The sequence below is a fragment of the Neurospora hispaniola genome, assembly GCF_033458365.1.
Source record: "Neurospora hispaniola strain FGSC 10403 chromosome Unknown B0T23scaffold_2, whole genome shotgun sequence".
Lineage (NCBI taxonomy): Eukaryota > Fungi > Ascomycota > Sordariomycetes > Sordariales > Sordariaceae > Neurospora > Neurospora hispaniola.
In genome coordinates, this window is record NW_026944407.1 from 1618180 (window position 1) to 1634901 (window position 16722).

Genomic DNA, 16722 nt, shown 5'->3' on the forward strand with positions numbered 1-16722 from the left:
TCCGAGTAAAACTCCCAGCTTCAAGATCCATCAGTCATGGCGTGACATTCGTCAAAATCATCAGCTCCCATGACATCTCACACACATCACCAGTTAGCACCCGGCTAAACTCAAGCCAAAGACCCCATAGGATCCCACAACGGCAACACCACCGGTTCCTGCTTCAACACATCTTTCACCTCCTTACTCAAAATATCCACATCCACCACCGCCTGATACACAAACTCATCCATCCATCCATCACTCATCACAAACCACCCCTCCTCGCCCACCCCCGTCCCCCACGAGTTCTGCACCCGCCACCTAACCGTTTTGTTGGTCTCCTCATCTAGATGCACAGCCGTCAACACCATCGCATGCGTCATCAGACTCTCGCCTGTCCGCAGTCTACTCGCCTTATCAGCGCCCAACAACGACACGTTAAACCCCAGCTCGTAATCAATCAAATCTAGATCCATCACCCCCGCTACGCGATCGCTGAACTTGCCCACGTCACTACCGAAGAAGACGGGATACCCGGCCCTAAGCATGCTCACACACGCGGACTTGAGCGTGGCCATGTCCACGTTGATGTACGTGATGTTGCGCCCGCCGACGACGTTACCGAGGCGGTCGACTGTCATGAGAGTAAGAGGTGGGTGGCGCGGGTCGTGCACGAGGGAGACCATGCGGCTGATGGTCGACGAGGTAAGACGAAATTTGGGCGAGTAGATGTCCTGAGCAAAGGCTTTGGGTGTGGAGCGGACAGTGCGCGCCTTGCCGGAGCGGTCGACGAAGGACCAGGTGAATTCGCCGGTGGCGGAGGGAGGAGGGCCAAGGGTGAGGGTGAGAATGGCGTGGATTTCTTTCATCATTTTGGCCTTTGTGTTGCTGAGGGTTTGCTGGGTGGCCGTGCCGGGGTTGGTGGAGGAGGAGGAGAGGAGCTTGCGCAGGACAAGGGCGTATTCGCGCAGCTTGGTGAAGATGATGCTGTTGATGACGCTGCTAGAGCTGGCGTTGAAGGAGTCCGGGTACAACGTCTGCGGGACGAGGCCGTACTTGTCAACGAGATTATAGACCATGTCCCACTGGCCGCCGTCGCTGAGGGGCTCGTGAAGTAAGCGCTGCACGAGACGTGAGTCGAGGTCTTGGTCGGCCGTGGAGATAATCTGCTCCAGAAACCAGTTGCTCTTCTCGAGCTTGTCCCAGAAGAAAAGGTAGGCTTGCGAGAGCTCGAACTGGTCGAGGTTGTACTTTTGCATCAGGGCCACGCGGAAGACGTTGGTGCTAGCGAAGAGCCAGCAGCGCCCGCTTTGCCGCTGGTTGGTGATGGGACCCCCTTCGAACGGGATCTTGATGTTAAATACCTGCTGTTCCGCGATTTTGACTGCGCGTGAAAGGAGGACATCGCGGGGGTTGGCGGCGCTCAGGGCGGACAGGGCCAATCTAGCGAGCGCAAGGTATCAGTAGGTAAGCTTGATCTTACTTAGTTGAGGACGTCTGAGAGTACTATCCTACCTGTTCTTGGGGTCTTCCAGAAGTGTTCCCTCCCATTTCGAGACTGTTGAGAAGGAGAGACCTTCTGGCGTACGGCTTTTGGCGATGCCTGTGATCGTACCCTTCTCACCTATGAGCCCATTCTCAACATGGACGTATTCATCGTCCGTGGTGATAATGGCTTTCTCTTCAAAGGGCAACTTGGACTGCGAGACACCCATAATGTCCGTGGCTGATGAGCTCTAGTAATACTGTTTATCTTGGTGTGTTGATCGAGTTCAAACTCCAAATCGTCACCATTGGATCTCAGCTTGGGTTGATGATGCAAAGACGGGAGCTGGAAAGGGAGCTGGAAAGTCATGCAAAAGATACGGGATCCGATTTGTATGACAGTCATCCGGTGTTGGCACGGACTGAGTCCCTTGATAGCCCGAGGCCCGTACCACTCCTGCCACTCTCACCCTTTCGAACGCGGGGGTACTTGGAGAAAGAGGTCAAGGCTTCTCCTCATTGAGAAGGTGGTTCGAACTCGTAAGTAGTGTCGCATGCCGTGAGGGGCTGCTTATCAATGACCCGCGTCCAACTTGCAGTCGTGCGGCACAGCAATCCTTCTCCCACTATCCGAAGGGGCGAATCATTTTCTTTCCTGGTGGTTGCCTCGATCTATTTGTCTTGTCCTTCAAGACTGTTCAGCATGAGATGACCGGAGACACAGGCTGACCGGACACCACTCAGCTTCATCCCCGGCTACCACGCACCATCAAGACTTTTGGCTCTCCTATTCGTTGACGTGGATTAGCTCTCTTATTGGTTGGCGTGTATTGACTCTTGTTGACTAGTACATCAACAGTTCGACTTACAGAAAGGAGACAAGACACGATTGGCTAGGACGATGATCTTCGAGTTCTACCAATCAGAAGTCGAGGACGTCGCTAGTCTGATGCACCATGTTTGTTCGACACCTCAAGCGAGATCAAGCCATGAACAAGATGTGAACTGACCTTTAGCATCAGAAGAAAGCAGTCACTTTTATTCAATTGCTGTTCACACACAATCAATTGGAACAAGACGGAGCGGGTTTTTTTAAGGTTGTATTACTGACGACTCCTTCCATTACACTTTTCATATACATGGATGGGGAGGGAGCATACTACCAGTACAAATTATCCAACCCATCTTCTAGACGCGCGCAAAAAATCAGACCCAGTATCAGAGAGACCATATCATAACATCCAAGCAGCCCTTATTAACCCAACCGTGTGTCGTGTGTCCGATTCCAGGAAGGGGGAAAGTCATATTATTGAACGGATGACGGAACCCCCGATTTAGAGGCGGGAACCGTGGACGACCTTCATGTCGACGGCCATCTCGCGACCGTGGTCGGAGACGACGAGGACACGGACGGAGCCGCGGCCAGACTCGAAAGCCTTCTGGAGACGGTTCCAGAGAGAGCTCTGGTCAATGACGGGGAGGTTCTGCTTGACATCGCCAGTCTCGGTCATGGCGACGATGGAGCCATCCTGCATGTCGAGAACGCGGTACTGCTTGAAGACGGGGCCGAGCATGGTCTGGACGACGACGCTGGGGGCAGGGTTGGAGACGAAGCTGGACTCCTCATGGAGCTGCTTGGTGAAGAGGTCGACACCGAGGTAACGGTGCTGGCCAGTGGCAGCGGAGGTGGAGATGCGGATGACCTGGCAAGGGCGGCCCTGGAGGATGAGGATATCGCCGAGGCGGATGTGGTGGCAGGGAATGGTGACAGTCTGGGAAGCAGAGCCGGTGCCAGTGCCGGTGGTGGCACGGGGCTGAGCATCAGCCTCAACGTGGCCGTGAGCTGTATTGGAGGAAGACATGGTCAGCTTATTGTTTTGAGAAGACAGACAGACAGACGAGTCAAAGTGTCTGAAGGAAGGATGAAGAATGGGGATGGATGATGGATGATGGGTGCTTACCGTCGTCGTCGTAGTAGCCCATTTTGGAAGATGTGTTGTTGTTGTTGGAAACTTTGACTAGAGAAAGTTCGTTTTCTTGGATGTCGACAGTGGACTCGCTGTAGAGGCTGGGTGCCTTCTTATGAGCCGGACGGTAGGTGGGGAAGTCGACGGTAGTCTCGTCGACAACGATCTTCTCCTTGTAAGAAGTGGATCTAGGGGGTGCAGGGAGTGCAGGGAAGTCGACAGTAGTGTCGTCGACGTGGGTGGACTCCTTGTGGCTGGGACGGTAGCTAGCGACGTCGACGGTGGAACCGACTACGTGACCTTCGTTGTGGTAGGCGGGCTGGAACTTGGACCGGTATTGATGCTCAGCAATGTCGATAGCGCTGGCGCTGTCGGAGGATTGTTGATGATGAGAAGAGGAGTGGTGATGATGAGGCTTTTCGAAGGATGGTTCAGAAAAGTTGTGACCACTGGAGGGATTTGCTGGTTAGATATAGGCGTAGAGAACAGTAGAGACGAGCAGATATGAGAGGGCTTTGAGAGGGCTGGGACCCGAAAAGGGGACTTGGTACAGTATTTTTCCCGCTCCATCCCTTGATCGTAAGTGGACCATGGAGCTAATACAAAAAGGGGAATGTTTAAGAGGCTAGGGGGGTCTGCCGCGCCTAACCATGAGCGGTGAAGCAAAAAAGCAAGCTCAGCAGCTGGTTTACGAGCTCGCCAGCCCCTAGACCGCTCCAGCTAGCCATTTTGCAACGCATTCGCGCGAGACCCAGCCGCTTCTACCAGGGGTCTACCAGCTGGACTGGTTTGCAGCTCAATGTTACCACCGCGGAAGCAGACACACGCCAGCAATCCCACCTGGGCCCTGCCTGAAAAGCGAGTCCGGTTTCGAAACGGAGGCTGGAAGGAAAGGATGGAACGGTAACGGGATGTGGAACGTAAAAACGGATCTTGCACTAGGATAAAAAAAAAATAAAAGAACGCAAGAAAAAAAAAACAATCAACTCACCTGGTGTGCGAGTGCACATGAGTGTGCGAATGGTGCTCCTGAGGCTCCAGAGGATAGTGCGGCGCGTGGTGGTGGTCGTTGTGCTTGGGCTCGGGAACGATCACCGGACCAACGTGGGAGCCATGGGAGCCATGAGAGCCGTGGGAGCCGCCGTGGCCATGGTTGTGGGTATGGATATGCTCCGTCTTGTGCACCTCGACGATATCGTGGTGGGAAGAGTGGTGGGAGTGAGGACGGTGAACCTTGTCAATGAGGTGGTGCTTGTGGTCCTTGTGGTGGTGTTCCTCGTCCCTGGCCGAGTGAGCGCGGTGGATGTGGGGGAGCTTGTCAGTGAGGTGGTCAATGAGGTGGTGCTTGTGCTCCTTGTGGTCCTCCTCCTCGTCGTGGTGGTGGTGGTGGTGATGGTGGTGGTGGCCCTCGTTCTTGTGAAGATGAAGGTGAGGGATATGGGGTGAGTGAGGCTTGTGAGAGTGATGCGAATGGTGAGAGCGATGCGAGTGGGCGCTGGCAGGGCGGTGGTGGTGGTGATGCTCCTTGTGGTGATCTTCCTTGTGAACCTCCTCCTCACGGGTGATGTGGATCTCCTCCTCGACAATGCGCTGCTCTACACGGGGAGGCTGAAGCTCATGGACAGCCGGAGGGACGGGGGCATGATGGTGGTCCTCATGGCCGTGGTCATGGTGAGCACCATGAGCCGGCTTGGTGACCTTGACCTCAACCTTCTCGTGAACGTGCGTATGAGTTTGAATGCCCTTTTCAGGTTCCCGGTACGTAGCCGGGAAGATGCTGAAAGGGACGGGGACACGGGCCTCAAAATCCAGTTTGGCGGTTTTCTACGGCGCAAGAGGCAGTCTTTCCTATCAACCTTTCGATATACGAAAGATTGATGAAAAGAATGACTCTGGCTTCTCTATGAAAAGAAGTCGATTGACGTAGGTGAAGAAGGCGGTCACTGTGCGACCCGTCTTCTTGGACTCGGATTCAGTCGATTCCTCTGCGAAGAGGGTATAGAAAAGGATGGGGATTCCGAAGTTGTTGTGGTTGATTGTGAGTGGCCGGATGCTGACTGGGGAAGATGGTAAGGAGAAGATCAAGACTGCCAAAGCTACCACGAGCAAGGCCGGTTCAAATAATGAGCGGAGTGTGCGTCTGGGGGAATTACGGGACCACCGTTACCGATTGTGGGAGGTGGTTGGCCCGGCCTTGTAGGGAGAATCACAAGCAAAACAGGGCGATACGGAGGGAGACGGAGGCTCGCTGAGCCCCGCGTGGGCGTCGACGACGGCGATGTGCATCTGAAGTGCGGGAGAGTTTCTTGGGGAGATGGAGATGGGGGGGTCTAACACTCCAGAGGGGGGGTCCTCCAATGGGATCGCTGGCGAGCGGTGTGTGACAAGACAGATTCGCTGGCGAGAGAGCTTCATTTTCTGCCAAAGCTAGGTAGAACTGCCCCTGGGGGATAAACCTCACTCAACCCCAGGCTTCAGCTACGCGGATCGCGTGGATCTCATAGCAGCGAGAGCCTCTGAAAGGAACCATAACCATTCCACAGCACCCACTGATCCAGTATCAAGCCAGTGTAGGCTGCCGAAACAAATGCCCAGTGGCCAGAAGAGTGGACGGTCAAATGGTGATGTCCGGGCAGTGGTAGGTACTGACGGGTTGATAAAAGGTTTGGAGATGGGATGGACAGGAGGAATTGTGGGATTTCCAGGTCCCGGCTGTGCGAATATCCACCATTTTTCCTATTCTTTTTTGCCCGTTCTGACGGGTTTGCGGCGCCGCGGCGGTTCTGCTGTTCATCTGTTTACGCACATATGGTGTGGGGAACAGCTTGTTTATCGAAAGCAAAAGGGGCTTAGTGCGTTGCCAAGGGTCCGTATTGATCCCCACGCCATCGGCCACGATTGCCTCCTGATTCGTCTCTGTTTGCTCGGCCGCCCGGTACCCGTTCCCCAGCGAGTCCCCAGCAAGTCCCCAACCCCCTCGCCAATCTCGTTCTGGGATCAGCCAGCTACGGCCAGCGAGGCCCGAGACCCAATCGAGCTTAGGTTCAAGCTCCCCGGAGACCACGATGGGAGCTCGAGATGAGCTGAACCTGAGCGGAGCAGGCAAGCATCACATCGCCTTCGATTCGATCAAACGTCGCGGCCGACCCATTCGATCGGCGAGCATGACTTGTTACCTCTCGCCAAGTGCCAACCACTCGCAATCTAAATAACGACGGATCCGTGCTCGTACCCAGTTCTCGCAGTCATATACCGCCAGTTTTCCCGAGGTTGTCGCTTGCTTTTTCAGCAGCTCCGCTGAAGCCGTCATCAGGTTCTGGCAGTCAGCTAACTGCTGAGACCAGCTAGATGAAACGCCAGGACAGGACCTGTTCCAGAAATTGTGCGACGGCTGTGTAAAGCCTGTAGTGTACATAGACAGGTCCAGCCTTCAATAGTCGCCCAGAGGCTGTCATGGGTAGGCAGATTGGATGCCAATGGTGCTCTCATTCCTTTCCAATCGTGACAGGCAACGGACCGCAACAGTGGCTCGGCTGGTCCACTACTCAGCGCTGCATCTGCACGCCACTCATGTCGGTTGGGAAGCCCCCCAGGTCAAGGAGGGGAGCGAGGGGAAGAGATGGAGAGTGAAGACATGGGGAAGGGCATGGCTGTCGTCACGACGACAGGCCGCAAGGTCGGACCAGCCATTCATTCCTTCATCATCACCACCATCATAACTAACACCATCGCCACCAAACAAACAGAGAGACAGAGAAGCCAGTCGGGGACCACAGAAAGACCTCGGGTTTGCTGCAACACGAGGCGTGGTTCAGCTCCATAATCGGTGGCTGGGAAATGATGAGCAGCGATTTCGATCCCTTCAGCGATACCCTAGCAGCGACCTGCAGTAGAGCTGCAGGCTAGAAGCCGAAGACCTGAGTGGTGGATCAATGGAAGCTGTGGGTATCAGTTGGCGTTTCCGACAAAAGTCTCGACCCCTTTCCCAGCCTCTCTCTCATTCATGTTTCCAGTGTTGTCCTCTGCGGTTATTGTCGCGAAGGGAAAAGTGTAGCAAGCGCATGAGGTAACCATGGGACGTTTCCATTGGGCTGTTTAAGAGATTCAGCCCTCCATGAAGCGCTTGGTCTCTCATGTGGATAACCGCCTACCCAAGCACTCAAGCCAGTGGTAGGCCGATGAATAGCGGGAAACGGCCTCGCCGCGTGTTGTCGGTCTCGTCGCGGCTTTACCTAGTCGCGGAGGAGTCTGTTCCACCAGCCAACGTGTTTACTGTCTGACAAATGGCGCCGTGAACGTGGGATGTTGGCAACATCCGTCATCAGGCAACCCAGTTTACATACGGGCTTTTGTTAAAATGAAACCGGTCGATCGATGTGTGTCTGGGATTGGGCGGCAGATCTGATTGGACCCGGCGGCCACGGTGTTCATAGCGTAGTAACGGCAGCGTTCTCCTTTCTGCCGTCTGACGCCTCGGTTTTGCGTCGGTTTTGTGGTTCTGGATCAGCACGTTGTAACGCGTTCCTGACGCTAGCTCAGATTGGGGATAACACGCCAGTCCCCTCCTCTTCCATTCCCTTCCCTTCCCTTTCCTGGTGATAGTTGGTGGCACATGTCCACAGAGCCTTACCGACGGGATGGAGGAGAGCGGTTCCGTTCCGATCTACACGTGTCGAAGCCTTTGACGGAGTGGAAGTTCGGCAGAAGCAACTGTTCTTGGACGTCTGCCGCTGGATACGATGTTCGCAACACGGCCTCGGAGGACCGGATCTCGGGATACGCAATGTGTGGTGGAGGAAGATGGCAAAGGGGAAATGACAGGAGGACGCCGCACCACTTTTTCCCACCCAGACGGCGCACATATCCCGCGAGTTTTCTTGGTTCGGAGGCTCTATGCGATACGTCCGTGTACGTAGCAGTGTACGCTGTTGTCGTAGTAGCTGCGGGCCTTGCGCACGTCACGTCACGGCACTGATTTTCCTTCGCCCCTTGCAGTCCCCGTCCCGTGCCGCTCGTCCCCTACATTACATTTGCCCTGCTGCTGCGTGCTGCTGCCAGGAACAAGTGAACAGCTGGCGATGCTGCTGGCTAGCGCATGCACAGCCTAGGACCACATCGGCGGTGGTCGAGTGGGTAAAAGTGTTCGTGGACGTCCCACCTGCTAACACACTACAGAGCACCGACAACACCAACGCATTGTGATCGCGACGACGAGACAACTTTCGGTGTATCTATCCACAGGAGCCACAGATCAGCAGCATGCTGGCCAGATGGCACTCTGCAGTGTAGTGTAGCAACAATCCGTCCTCTCTAGCCAAGCAAGCCAGCCGCTGATGTTCATGAAACTAGAGCAGCGGTTCCGGCGGCTGGCGATCTCCACGATGGGCTCGCCTCTCTCCCCTTCCAAGCCACGTCTCTGTGTGTCTTCTTTCTGTGGGCAGGCAGTAAACAGCCTAGAATACCTAAGTCATGTGTCGAGTCGACTCGACCCGGATCTCAGACGGGCCGTCCAGGGCTGTTCGACAGCGTTTCACCCTGTGTCTCCGGGTAGTCCCGCCCGGGCCAGACAATGCTTGTTTGTTGTGTTGGACCGAGTGTGTCCCACTGTGACAGTGAGTGAGCCCGTGTAGGAAACGATTGAACCAACAGACATTTGCGACTTCGTAGATGAGATGAACATCTGATGGAATCGAGCCTTGAGGCTGGACTTTCAGCCAAACCGACCAACGAGCAAAGTACTCCCGAGTTGATCGTCTAACCATCGATGGCTATCTCGGTGTACCGGACTCGTGGAGATGTTGAAGAATTCCTCACCTATGTACAATCTGTGATGCGCAACGCCGCGATTTGGAATGGCGACATCGTAGTTGGCGACAACGTAGTTTCAGATGAAATGAAGTGAGAGCGCCCACAGCTTCCTCTTCCTCTGCCTTCATGCCACTATTTACCCACCCAGTCCAGAACGAGCATCGCATCCATGAAGCACGACTGCTCTGAAGAGGAAAACCTCAGGATGCATTGGCAAAACCGCATTGCCTTCTCCATCATCGTAGGCATGGTGGCCGGTGCCTTTGCCTTTGCGCTCACATATCAATGCTTTCGTGACTACCAACGTCGCCGTACCCTGCCGAGAGGGGCAGACGAGTCTCCTCCGGCTGAGGTCTGACTTTGCTCCTCCGTCTCCGTGTTGTGTATTTCCTTGAGGGCAGGATCATGATGGTGCCGGCTTGAACCCAACACCTACAGAACGAACAACGAGCAGCGGTCACTATGATTGGCCCACTATATTCGTTGCTACCTCCCACCTCGATGAAAGTGGAAGGGCTTGGACGGACTGGTCGTGCTGACGTAAGGCGCTCGGCAAGTGACTGTTTGCCCAGCAAAAGTAGTGTACCCAGATACCCCACCACCCCGCCATGACATCTTGTTGCATTGTTTTGGACGGCCGAAGCGATTCAGAGAAAACCCGACCTTACCATCACCCCGTTATTGATATCGTTACGGCCCGAATTGAGCTCAAAGTCGGTGATCACAAAGGCCATTATTAGCCTCCATGAAGCAGCGATTCTCCTCTCTCGACGTCAGGGTGGTGGCCCACGAGCTCTCGGAAGCTCTGGTGTCGCTGCGCCTGGCCAACATCTACGACCTCAACTCCAAGATCCTCCTCCTCAAGTTCGCCAAACCCGACAACAGGCAGCAGCTCCTGATCGAATCCGGTTTCCGCTGCCATTTGACTGACTTCGTGCGCACCGCTTCGCCGGCACCCAGCCAATTCGTCGCCAGGCTTCGCAAATACCTCAAGACCCGGCGTTGTACCTCTGTCTCGCAAATTGGTACCGATCGCATCATCGAGTTCCAGTTCAGCGATGGTGCCTTTCGACTTTACCTCGAATTCTTTGCTAGCGGCAACATTATCCTTACCGATTCCGACCTCAAGATCTTGGCTCTGCTCCGAAATGTTCCCGAGGGCGAAGGCCAGGAACCCCAGCGCATTGGTCTGACCTACACGCTCGAAAACAGACAGAACTTTGGAGGTGTTCCTGCCCTGACCAAGGAGCGTCTGAGGGATGCGCTGCAGAGCACAGTCCAAAAGGCAGCCGCTGATCAGGCTGCCGGTAAGAAGATCAAGAAAAAGGGCGCCGACGAGCTACGAAGGGGCCTTGCGACCACCATCACGGAGCTACCGCCCATTCTCGTCGAGCATGTCTTCCGCCTCGCCAGCTTCGACCCAGCCACCAAGCCTGCCGAAATCCTGGATGATGATTCCCTCCTAGACAAGCTATTCGACACCCTCCAGCAAGCACGAGAAATTCTTGACGAGGTCACCGATTCCTCCGTTTCCAATGGTTACATCATCGCCAAGCCTAGGTCCGGGTTTGAGGATACAGAGTTGGACGTCGATGCGCCACCAGCCGAAAAAGCAAAGACCCTCCTCTACGAGGATTTCCAACCGTTCCTGCCCAAGCAGTTCGAGGATGACAAGGCATATCGTATCTTGCCGTTCGTCGGCTACAACAAAACAGTCGATGAATTTTTCTCATCCCTCGAGGGACAAAGGCTAGAGTCCAAGCTCAGCGAGCGTGAAGCAGCTGCCAAGAGGAAGCTCGAAGCTGCCCGTGTGGACCAAGCTAAGCGAATAGAAGGGCTACAAGAGATGGAGATGCTAAACTACCGCAAGGCGGCGACCATTCAAGCCAATATCGAACGTGTCCAGGAAGCCATGGATGCCGTGAACGGCCTGCTACAGGAGGGCATGGATTGGGTTGACATCACGAAACTGATTGAAAAGGAGCAGAAGCAGGGTAACCCCGTTGCAGAAATTATCAAGTTGCCGATGAAGCTGAAGGAGAACACCATCACATTACTGCTAGGAGAAGGCGTGGAAGAAGAGGACGAGGGCGACCAAGACAAAGAGGATGATGAGTTCGATTACAGCGATTCTGAAGACGATGCCGACGGGGCAGAAACCACCAAGGACAAGGCGCCAGTCAAACGCCTTGAGGTCGACATCAACCTGACACTTAGCGTTTGGAACAACGCCAGAGAATATTACGACCAGAAGCGAACAGCTGCTGACAAGGCGCAAAAAACGGTCCAGCAGTCGGTTATCGCCCTGAAAAATGCCGAGCAGAAGATCGCCGAAGATCTCAGAAAGGGTCTCAAGCAAGAAAAACCAGTCCTCCAACCCATCAGGAAGCAAATGTGGTTCGAGAAATTCACCTGGTTTATTTCCTCAGACGGTTATCTCGTTCTCGGAGGCCGTGATGCTCAACAGAACGAGATGCTATACAAGCGGTATCTGAGGAAGGGTGACGTTTACGTCCACGCCGATGTTCACGGAGCTGCAAGCGTTATCATCAAGAACAACCCAAAGACACCTGATGCACCAATTCCGCCGTCGACGCTTGCTCAGGCTGGCAATTTGTCGGTATGCTGCTCTAGTGCTTGGGACTCCAAGGCTGGCATGGGGGCCTGGTGGGTCAATGCCGACCAGGTGTCGAAAAGCGCACCCGCTGGTGAATACCTCCCGGTAGGATCGTTCATGGTCAGAGGGAAGCGCAACCTCCTGCCTCCGGCGCTACTGACGCTTGGCTTCGGTCTACTCTTCAGGGTATCCGAGGACAGCAAGTCCAAGCATACTCGCCATAGGGTCTATGATTTTGTAGAAGGCAAGACAAAAGGTCGCGCTGACTCTCTGGATGCCCTGTCAGAACGTGCAGAGAGCCCGCACGAGCAAAAGCCAGTGGCCGGTGAAGAGTCTGAGAGTGATGACGATGACGAGGATGCCGCAGACCAGAAGGAAAGAGCTAACCCCCTGCACTCGCAGCGATCTGGACAAGTCGGTTCTGTGGAAAGCGATGCTACCCAAGGCACAGAACCTCCAACGGAGGAGCTTGCAGACCTTGAAATTATCAAGGAGGAATCCGTGAGCAGTCCCGATGAGAGCATCAAGTCGCCGGCGGAACTGGAACCTGCTGCAACACAAAATGAAGAGGAGGAGGAGGAGGAGAACGATGAGGAGGAAAAGTCAAACCAGCCATCACCTGCAGCCAAGACCGGCACTCCCTCGTCATCAACCGCCCCTCAAAAGCAACAGTCTGCGAAGAAGGCGCCCGCCAAGCGTGGCCAGCGCGGCAAGCAAAAGAAGATTGCGGCCAAGTACAAGGACCAAGACGAGGAGGACCGCGCCCTTATGGAAGAGCTGATGGGTGTCAAGGCTGCCCGTCAGAAGGCCGAAGCCGAAGCCGCGGCTAAAGCCAAGGCAGAAGCCGAGGCTGCTGCCGCTCGCGAGCGCCGCCGTCAACAACAGGAGCGTGTCAAGAAAGAGATCGCCGAGCACGAAGAGGTCCGTCGTCTCATGATGGAGGAAGGCGAGGACATGCCTCTGGACGAGTCCGAGATGGCGATGGAGATGGCGCCACTCGAGACGCTTGTGGGTAACCCGCTTGCGGGCGATGAGATCCTGGAAGTGGTGCCGATCTGTGCGCCATGGAGTGCTCTGAACAAGTTCAAGTACAAGACGAAGCTACAGCCCGGAAATACGAAAAAGGGTAAGGCAGTTAAAGAGATCGTTGAGCGGTGGAGGTTGGCGAGCGGCAAGAAGGGCTGGATCGACGAGTCGTCGTCGGATCCGGAGAAGATTTGGCCGAGAGAGATGGAGCTTATCAAGGGACTCAAGGTTGAAGAGGCTTTCAACTGTGTGCCCGTCGGAAAGGTCACTGTGATGCAGTCTGGTGGCCTTGCTGGCAGTTCGAGTGGAGGAGGGTCTGGGAAGGGTGGTGGTAAGGGCGGAGGTAGTGGCAAAGGCGGAAGTGGTAAGGGAGGGAAGGGCAAGAAGAAATAGTCTTGAAACTCGTTGGAGAAGCGAAAGGCATTTTTTCTATAACAGACATTAGAGTCCAGCGAAGCTATCAAAGCAGACGCATGGTAAACGGTCTCGGAGCTCATCATCAAGTGTTCCACGCCAGGTATTGACAATGGAGACGGCAATGTATGTATGAGCTAGTTCAGCGTAAGCTTTGATAACAGAATAATGTTTGACATTACGAATCTCGGCCGAGTACCAGCGCCGTGGTGACGGGAATAGCCTCATCACAACCCGTTGTGACAGCAGATCAGGAAGACTGCAGAATCTCAAGGGTACCAAGGTAAATGGTAACTAAAGGAGAACACGAACGCCTCTTGCCAAGCAAACGCAATGCAGGCCCCAACCGCTATGTACGTGTGCGAGCACAGACCACTGCACTGACGTCTTAGCTGAGGGCAGATTTTCGGCGCCGTGACCGAGCAAAACAGCGGGCAGAAGCGGCAAGGCAAGTAGTAGGATGGGCGCCGTGCCGACGGCGGTTCCGGAGGGTAATCAAAAGCCCGAGGGCTCCAGTCGGCCGCTCCAGTCCGCTCCAGCAGCCTCATCCAGGGGCACCTATCCATCCATCCATCCATCATCATCATCATCATCCACCCCAGCAAGCCCGCTTCCAGAATCCAGAATTTCGGCCTGCAACGCACCGCAACTGGAACCCGAACCCGACTCTTTTCCTGACCACGCTGTTCACTGCCTCACCTCAGCTTACGATAGTTTTATTCTTGTGAATACCAGCAGCTGCCTCACTTTACACCAGTCAGAACTTTACCTTTTCCCCCTATCTTCCCTCCTTTCTCTAGTCGCTTCATCTCGTCCACACAACAACCCCCTGTCCGCCGATTTTCCGCACCAAGCATATGCAAGCTACTGCCAACTTGAACAACTGGCCCCCGATAACTCTTTAATTCACCGAATTCCCGGTTTTCGACCTTTTCGTTTCTCTACTTGACACTTGCAAGAAGCGGAACCTTCGGACACCCGTTTAATTGACTGCGCCGAGCTCGATAAACCAACCGGCCAAGCAAGCTGCAGCTCTACAGTAGTCTTGCTACTACAACTTCAAATCATTGCGCAGTGTGTTTCCTGGTGTTCAGCCCAGGAACCCATACAACAGAAACCATGCCGGCCACCGAGAAGGTCAGCCGTGGAAAGGATGCTGAGCCACGGGAGAACATCTACCTATTTGTGCCAAACTTGATCGGTACGATTTTGCGAATCCATGCTTCCACCGCACCGCTTCCACTTCCTACGCGGCCGCGGGCCTTTCTTTCTCTCCATGCGCCTTGCGCTTGTGTAAATCCCAGACATAATTAGATCGTGAATGGCTTGCTAACAGGGTCTGGCCCACCACTTACAGGTTACTCCCGTATCATCCTTGCTGTAGCCTCACTCTACTACATGCCCCTCCACCCCCGAACATGCTCGCTACTCTACAGCATCTCGTGTCTTCTCGACGCCCTCGACGGCTATGCTGCTCGCTACCTTGACCAGTCCACCCGCTTCGGCGCTGTGCTCGACATGGTCACGGACCGCTGCACGACGGCCTGCCTGCTCGTCTTCCTCGCCTCCGCCTTCCCCCGGTGGTCCATCGTCTTCCAGGGCCTGATCGCCCTCGACATGGCCAGCCACTACATGCATATGTACGCGACTCTGGCCATGGGCGGCTCGGATGAGAGTCACAAGAACGTCGACAAGTCGAGGAGCTTCATTCTCAACCTCTACTATACCAATAGGGTGCGTCATTGTCCATACCCTCTCGAAGCTTTTTTTTTTTTTTTTTTTTTTTTTTTTTTTTTTTTTTTTTTTTTTTTTTTTTTTTTTTTTTTTTTTGTTAAGGAGAAAGATGGAAGTGGTAGCTGACATCAGGTGACCTGCCCAATATCACAGACGGTCCTTTTCCTGTGTTGCGCCCTCAACGAGGTCTTCTTCATTGCCCTCTACCTGCTCTCCTTCTCGAGCCCGCTTCTCTCTCCTGGCCTCTTGGAGCAGGTTCCCCAGATCAAGCAGGCCAACCCCTACAGCGCCGCTGCTCTCGAGCTGGCGCGTGCCAACAAAATGGTAAGCCACTACTCTCCACTTCAACTAAGAAATCCAGGTAGCTTGACAGATGACTAATCTTTCCACCTCCCGTCTCAGGACTCCACCGTCCCTTGGATCATCGCCATTGTCTCTTTCCCCGTCATGATGCTCAAGCAAATCATCAATGTCGTCCAGCTTGTCAAGGCCAGTAGGTGGCTAGCGGAGGGTGACCTGGAGGCCAGAAGGGAGCGCAAGAAGACCCGTTAAATTGTCGTTTCTCTCTCTCTCTCTCTCTCTATGTGACATCTCCGGGTAGCTCTTTCGTGGTACCTCTTCCTCTTTGCCCGAATCCGAATTTCTTCCGGCTCGTATGGTCTTCGAGAGAGGAGGGAGGGGACAGAGATGAGAGGCGGTTAGAGAAAAGTCAACTTCGACTTTTCTTATTTGACTTTCTTCTTCCTAAGCCTAGTCCACATCCATGTCAAACTTCTTGTCGGCCGGCTCCTAAAGGTATAAGAGACAAAATACTGAAACCTTTGGCAGTCTGGTCTTTTCATGGGTGGGGCAAAAGGGGCCTTATACATTTGTTGTAATTGGAACAAGGAAAAGGGTTATTATGATCAGGCAGTGTTAGATTGGTTGGTATGGTACGGAAGTGTTGCTGTTCATGTTGACAGTGGGATTCAGTTGGCTAAGCGACGGAATCGGTCAGTCAAGTTAGTTGCATGATAGGTATGGATGGATGGATGGATGGATGGATGGATGGATGGATGGATGGATGGATGGACGACATGTATCCGAAGGAAGGGAAAGAGTTGTTGAAGACAAACACGAACATATTTTAGATGTCTTTGAGCTTGTTTGTCTGTTTGTATGGGCTAGTCTGGTTTGGTATGATCTGAGGTGTGATATGGGTGGATGGATGTCATGGTTCGGCTTAGTTGGGTGGGTGGTATGGCTGGCATAGGATAGATGGTTGGCTGGTTGGAGGTTATTTACGTAATGGAGTTTCTTTTTTTCGTTCAAAAAGCTTTTGATCAGTTGTTTCTATGATTTCAATTACCTCCACTCATCTAGTTCTCCCCTTCCCGTAACGAGTATTCTACATATGGTCCTCTTGTTGTTGGATGGGAACGTGAGTTTTGAGGCGAAGTGGTCTTGCCTAGGTACTGTATTCAGCCAGTGCCCCGTTTGTTTTGCCTGTAGGAACCGAAGTTATCCCGGGATAACATTTATGGCTACGTAGAAGAAGATGTAATCGAAGCCGCCAGTCTTGTCGTGTGAAGGGATTAAGCAAGGTGTAGGTATGACCTCATCAGATCCGTCACTACAAGGGAACACCTCGCGACGAGTTGCATATAAATCCTTGCTTATCACAAAGGAGCACAAGACAACCCAGGAACC

General features: G+C 53.9%; 7 protein-coding genes across 7 annotated transcripts; 5 read left to right on the forward strand and 2 right to left on the reverse strand.

Moving 5' to 3' along the window:
* Positions 1-110: 110 nt before the first annotated feature.
* Positions 111-1697, reverse strand: B0T23DRAFT_310218 (peptidase C1B, bleomycin hydrolase; the record flags this gene model as incomplete). Its single annotated transcript, XM_062834574.1, has 2 exons — positions 111-1425; positions 1498-1697. The coding sequence occupies 2 exons, from the start codon at positions 1695-1697 to the stop codon at positions 111-113; spliced, it is 1515 nt and encodes a 504-aa protein (XP_062695312.1).
* Positions 1698-2527: 830 nt separating this feature from the next.
* Positions 2528-3587, reverse strand: B0T23DRAFT_73526 (translation protein SH3-like protein). Its single transcript, XM_062841715.1, has 2 exons — positions 3429-3587; positions 2528-3310 (listed from the first exon to the last, which is right to left on the reverse strand). Exons 1-2 carry the CDS (start codon positions 3448-3450, stop codon positions 2802-2804), a joined length of 531 nt encoding a protein of 176 aa, XP_062695313.1. The 5' UTR covers positions 3451-3587; the 3' UTR covers positions 2528-2801.
* Positions 3588-4223: 636 nt separating this feature from the next.
* B0T23DRAFT_73669 (uncharacterized protein) lies at positions 4224-5221 on the forward strand. Its single transcript, XM_062841716.1, has 2 exons — positions 4224-4838; positions 4913-5221. The coding sequence occupies exons 1-2, from the start codon at positions 4443-4445 to the stop codon at positions 4997-4999; spliced, it is 483 nt and encodes a 160-aa protein (XP_062695314.1). The 5' UTR covers positions 4224-4442; the 3' UTR covers positions 5000-5221.
* Positions 5222-7929: 2708 nt separating this feature from the next.
* B0T23DRAFT_73708 (uncharacterized protein) lies at positions 7930-9221 on the forward strand. Its single transcript, XM_062841717.1, has 3 exons — positions 7930-8342; positions 8610-8724; positions 8789-9221. The coding sequence occupies exons 1-3, from the start codon at positions 8047-8049 to the stop codon at positions 9062-9064; spliced, it is 687 nt and encodes a 228-aa protein (XP_062695315.1). The 5' UTR covers positions 7930-8046; the 3' UTR covers positions 9065-9221.
* B0T23DRAFT_310011 (uncharacterized protein) lies at positions 9199-9600 on the forward strand (the record flags this gene model as incomplete). Its single annotated transcript, XM_062834558.1, has 2 exons — positions 9199-9332; positions 9396-9600. 2 exons carry the CDS (start codon positions 9199-9201, stop codon positions 9598-9600), a joined length of 339 nt encoding a protein of 112 aa, XP_062695316.1.
* A 263-nt stretch (positions 9601-9863) lies between these two features.
* Positions 9864-13484, forward strand: B0T23DRAFT_373363 (fibronectin-binding protein A N-terminus-domain-containing protein). The gene has a single exon (XM_062836792.1). The coding sequence runs from the start codon at positions 9988-9990 to the stop codon at positions 13276-13278; it is 3291 nt and encodes a 1096-aa protein (XP_062695317.1). The 5' UTR covers positions 9864-9987; the 3' UTR covers positions 13279-13484.
* Positions 13485-14418: 934 nt separating this feature from the next.
* On the forward strand, positions 14419-15585 carry B0T23DRAFT_310281 (CDP-diacylglycerol--inositol 3-phosphatidyltransferase; the record flags this gene model as incomplete). Its single annotated transcript, XM_062834579.1, has 4 exons — positions 14419-14500; positions 14657-15033; positions 15187-15357; positions 15436-15585. The coding sequence occupies 4 exons, from the start codon at positions 14419-14421 to the stop codon at positions 15583-15585; spliced, it is 780 nt and encodes a 259-aa protein (XP_062695318.1).
* Positions 15586-16722: the final 1137 nt, after the last annotated feature.

What these genes read in the sequence shown, in the direction of transcription:
- B0T23DRAFT_373363 (XM_062836792.1), top strand. Translation starts at nt 9,988, where the DNA reads ATGAAGCAGCGATTCTCCTCTCTCGACGTCAGGGTGGTGGCCCACGAG.
- B0T23DRAFT_73526 (XM_062841715.1), bottom strand. Translation starts at nt 3,450, where the DNA reads ATGGGCTACTACGACGACGACG. An exon ending in GGGCTACTACGACGACGACG is followed by an intron (nt 3,311 to 3,428) that starts GTAAGCACCCAT and finishes CCTCCAATACAG; the next exon opens with CTCACGGCCACGTTGAGGCT.
- B0T23DRAFT_73708 (XM_062841717.1), top strand. Translation starts at nt 8,047, where the DNA reads ATGTCCACAGAGCCTTACCGACGGGATGGAGGAGAGCGGTTCCGTTCC. An exon ending in GCTCTATGCGATACGTCCGT is followed by an intron (nt 8,343 to 8,609) that starts GTACGTAGCAGT and finishes AACACACTACAG; the next exon opens with AGCACCGACAACACCAACGC. An exon ending in ATGGCACTCTGCAGTGTAGT is followed by an intron (nt 8,725 to 8,788) that starts GTAGCAACAATC and finishes AAACTAGAGCAG; the next exon opens with CGGTTCCGGCGGCTGGCGAT.
- B0T23DRAFT_73669 (XM_062841716.1), top strand. Translation starts at nt 4,443, where the DNA reads ATGAGTGTGCGAATGGTGCTCCTGAGGCTCCAGAGGATAGTGCGGCGC. An exon ending in TGGTGGTGATGGTGGTGGTG is followed by an intron (nt 4,839 to 4,912) that starts GCCCTCGTTCTT and finishes GCGAATGGTGAG; the next exon opens with AGCGATGCGAGTGGGCGCTG.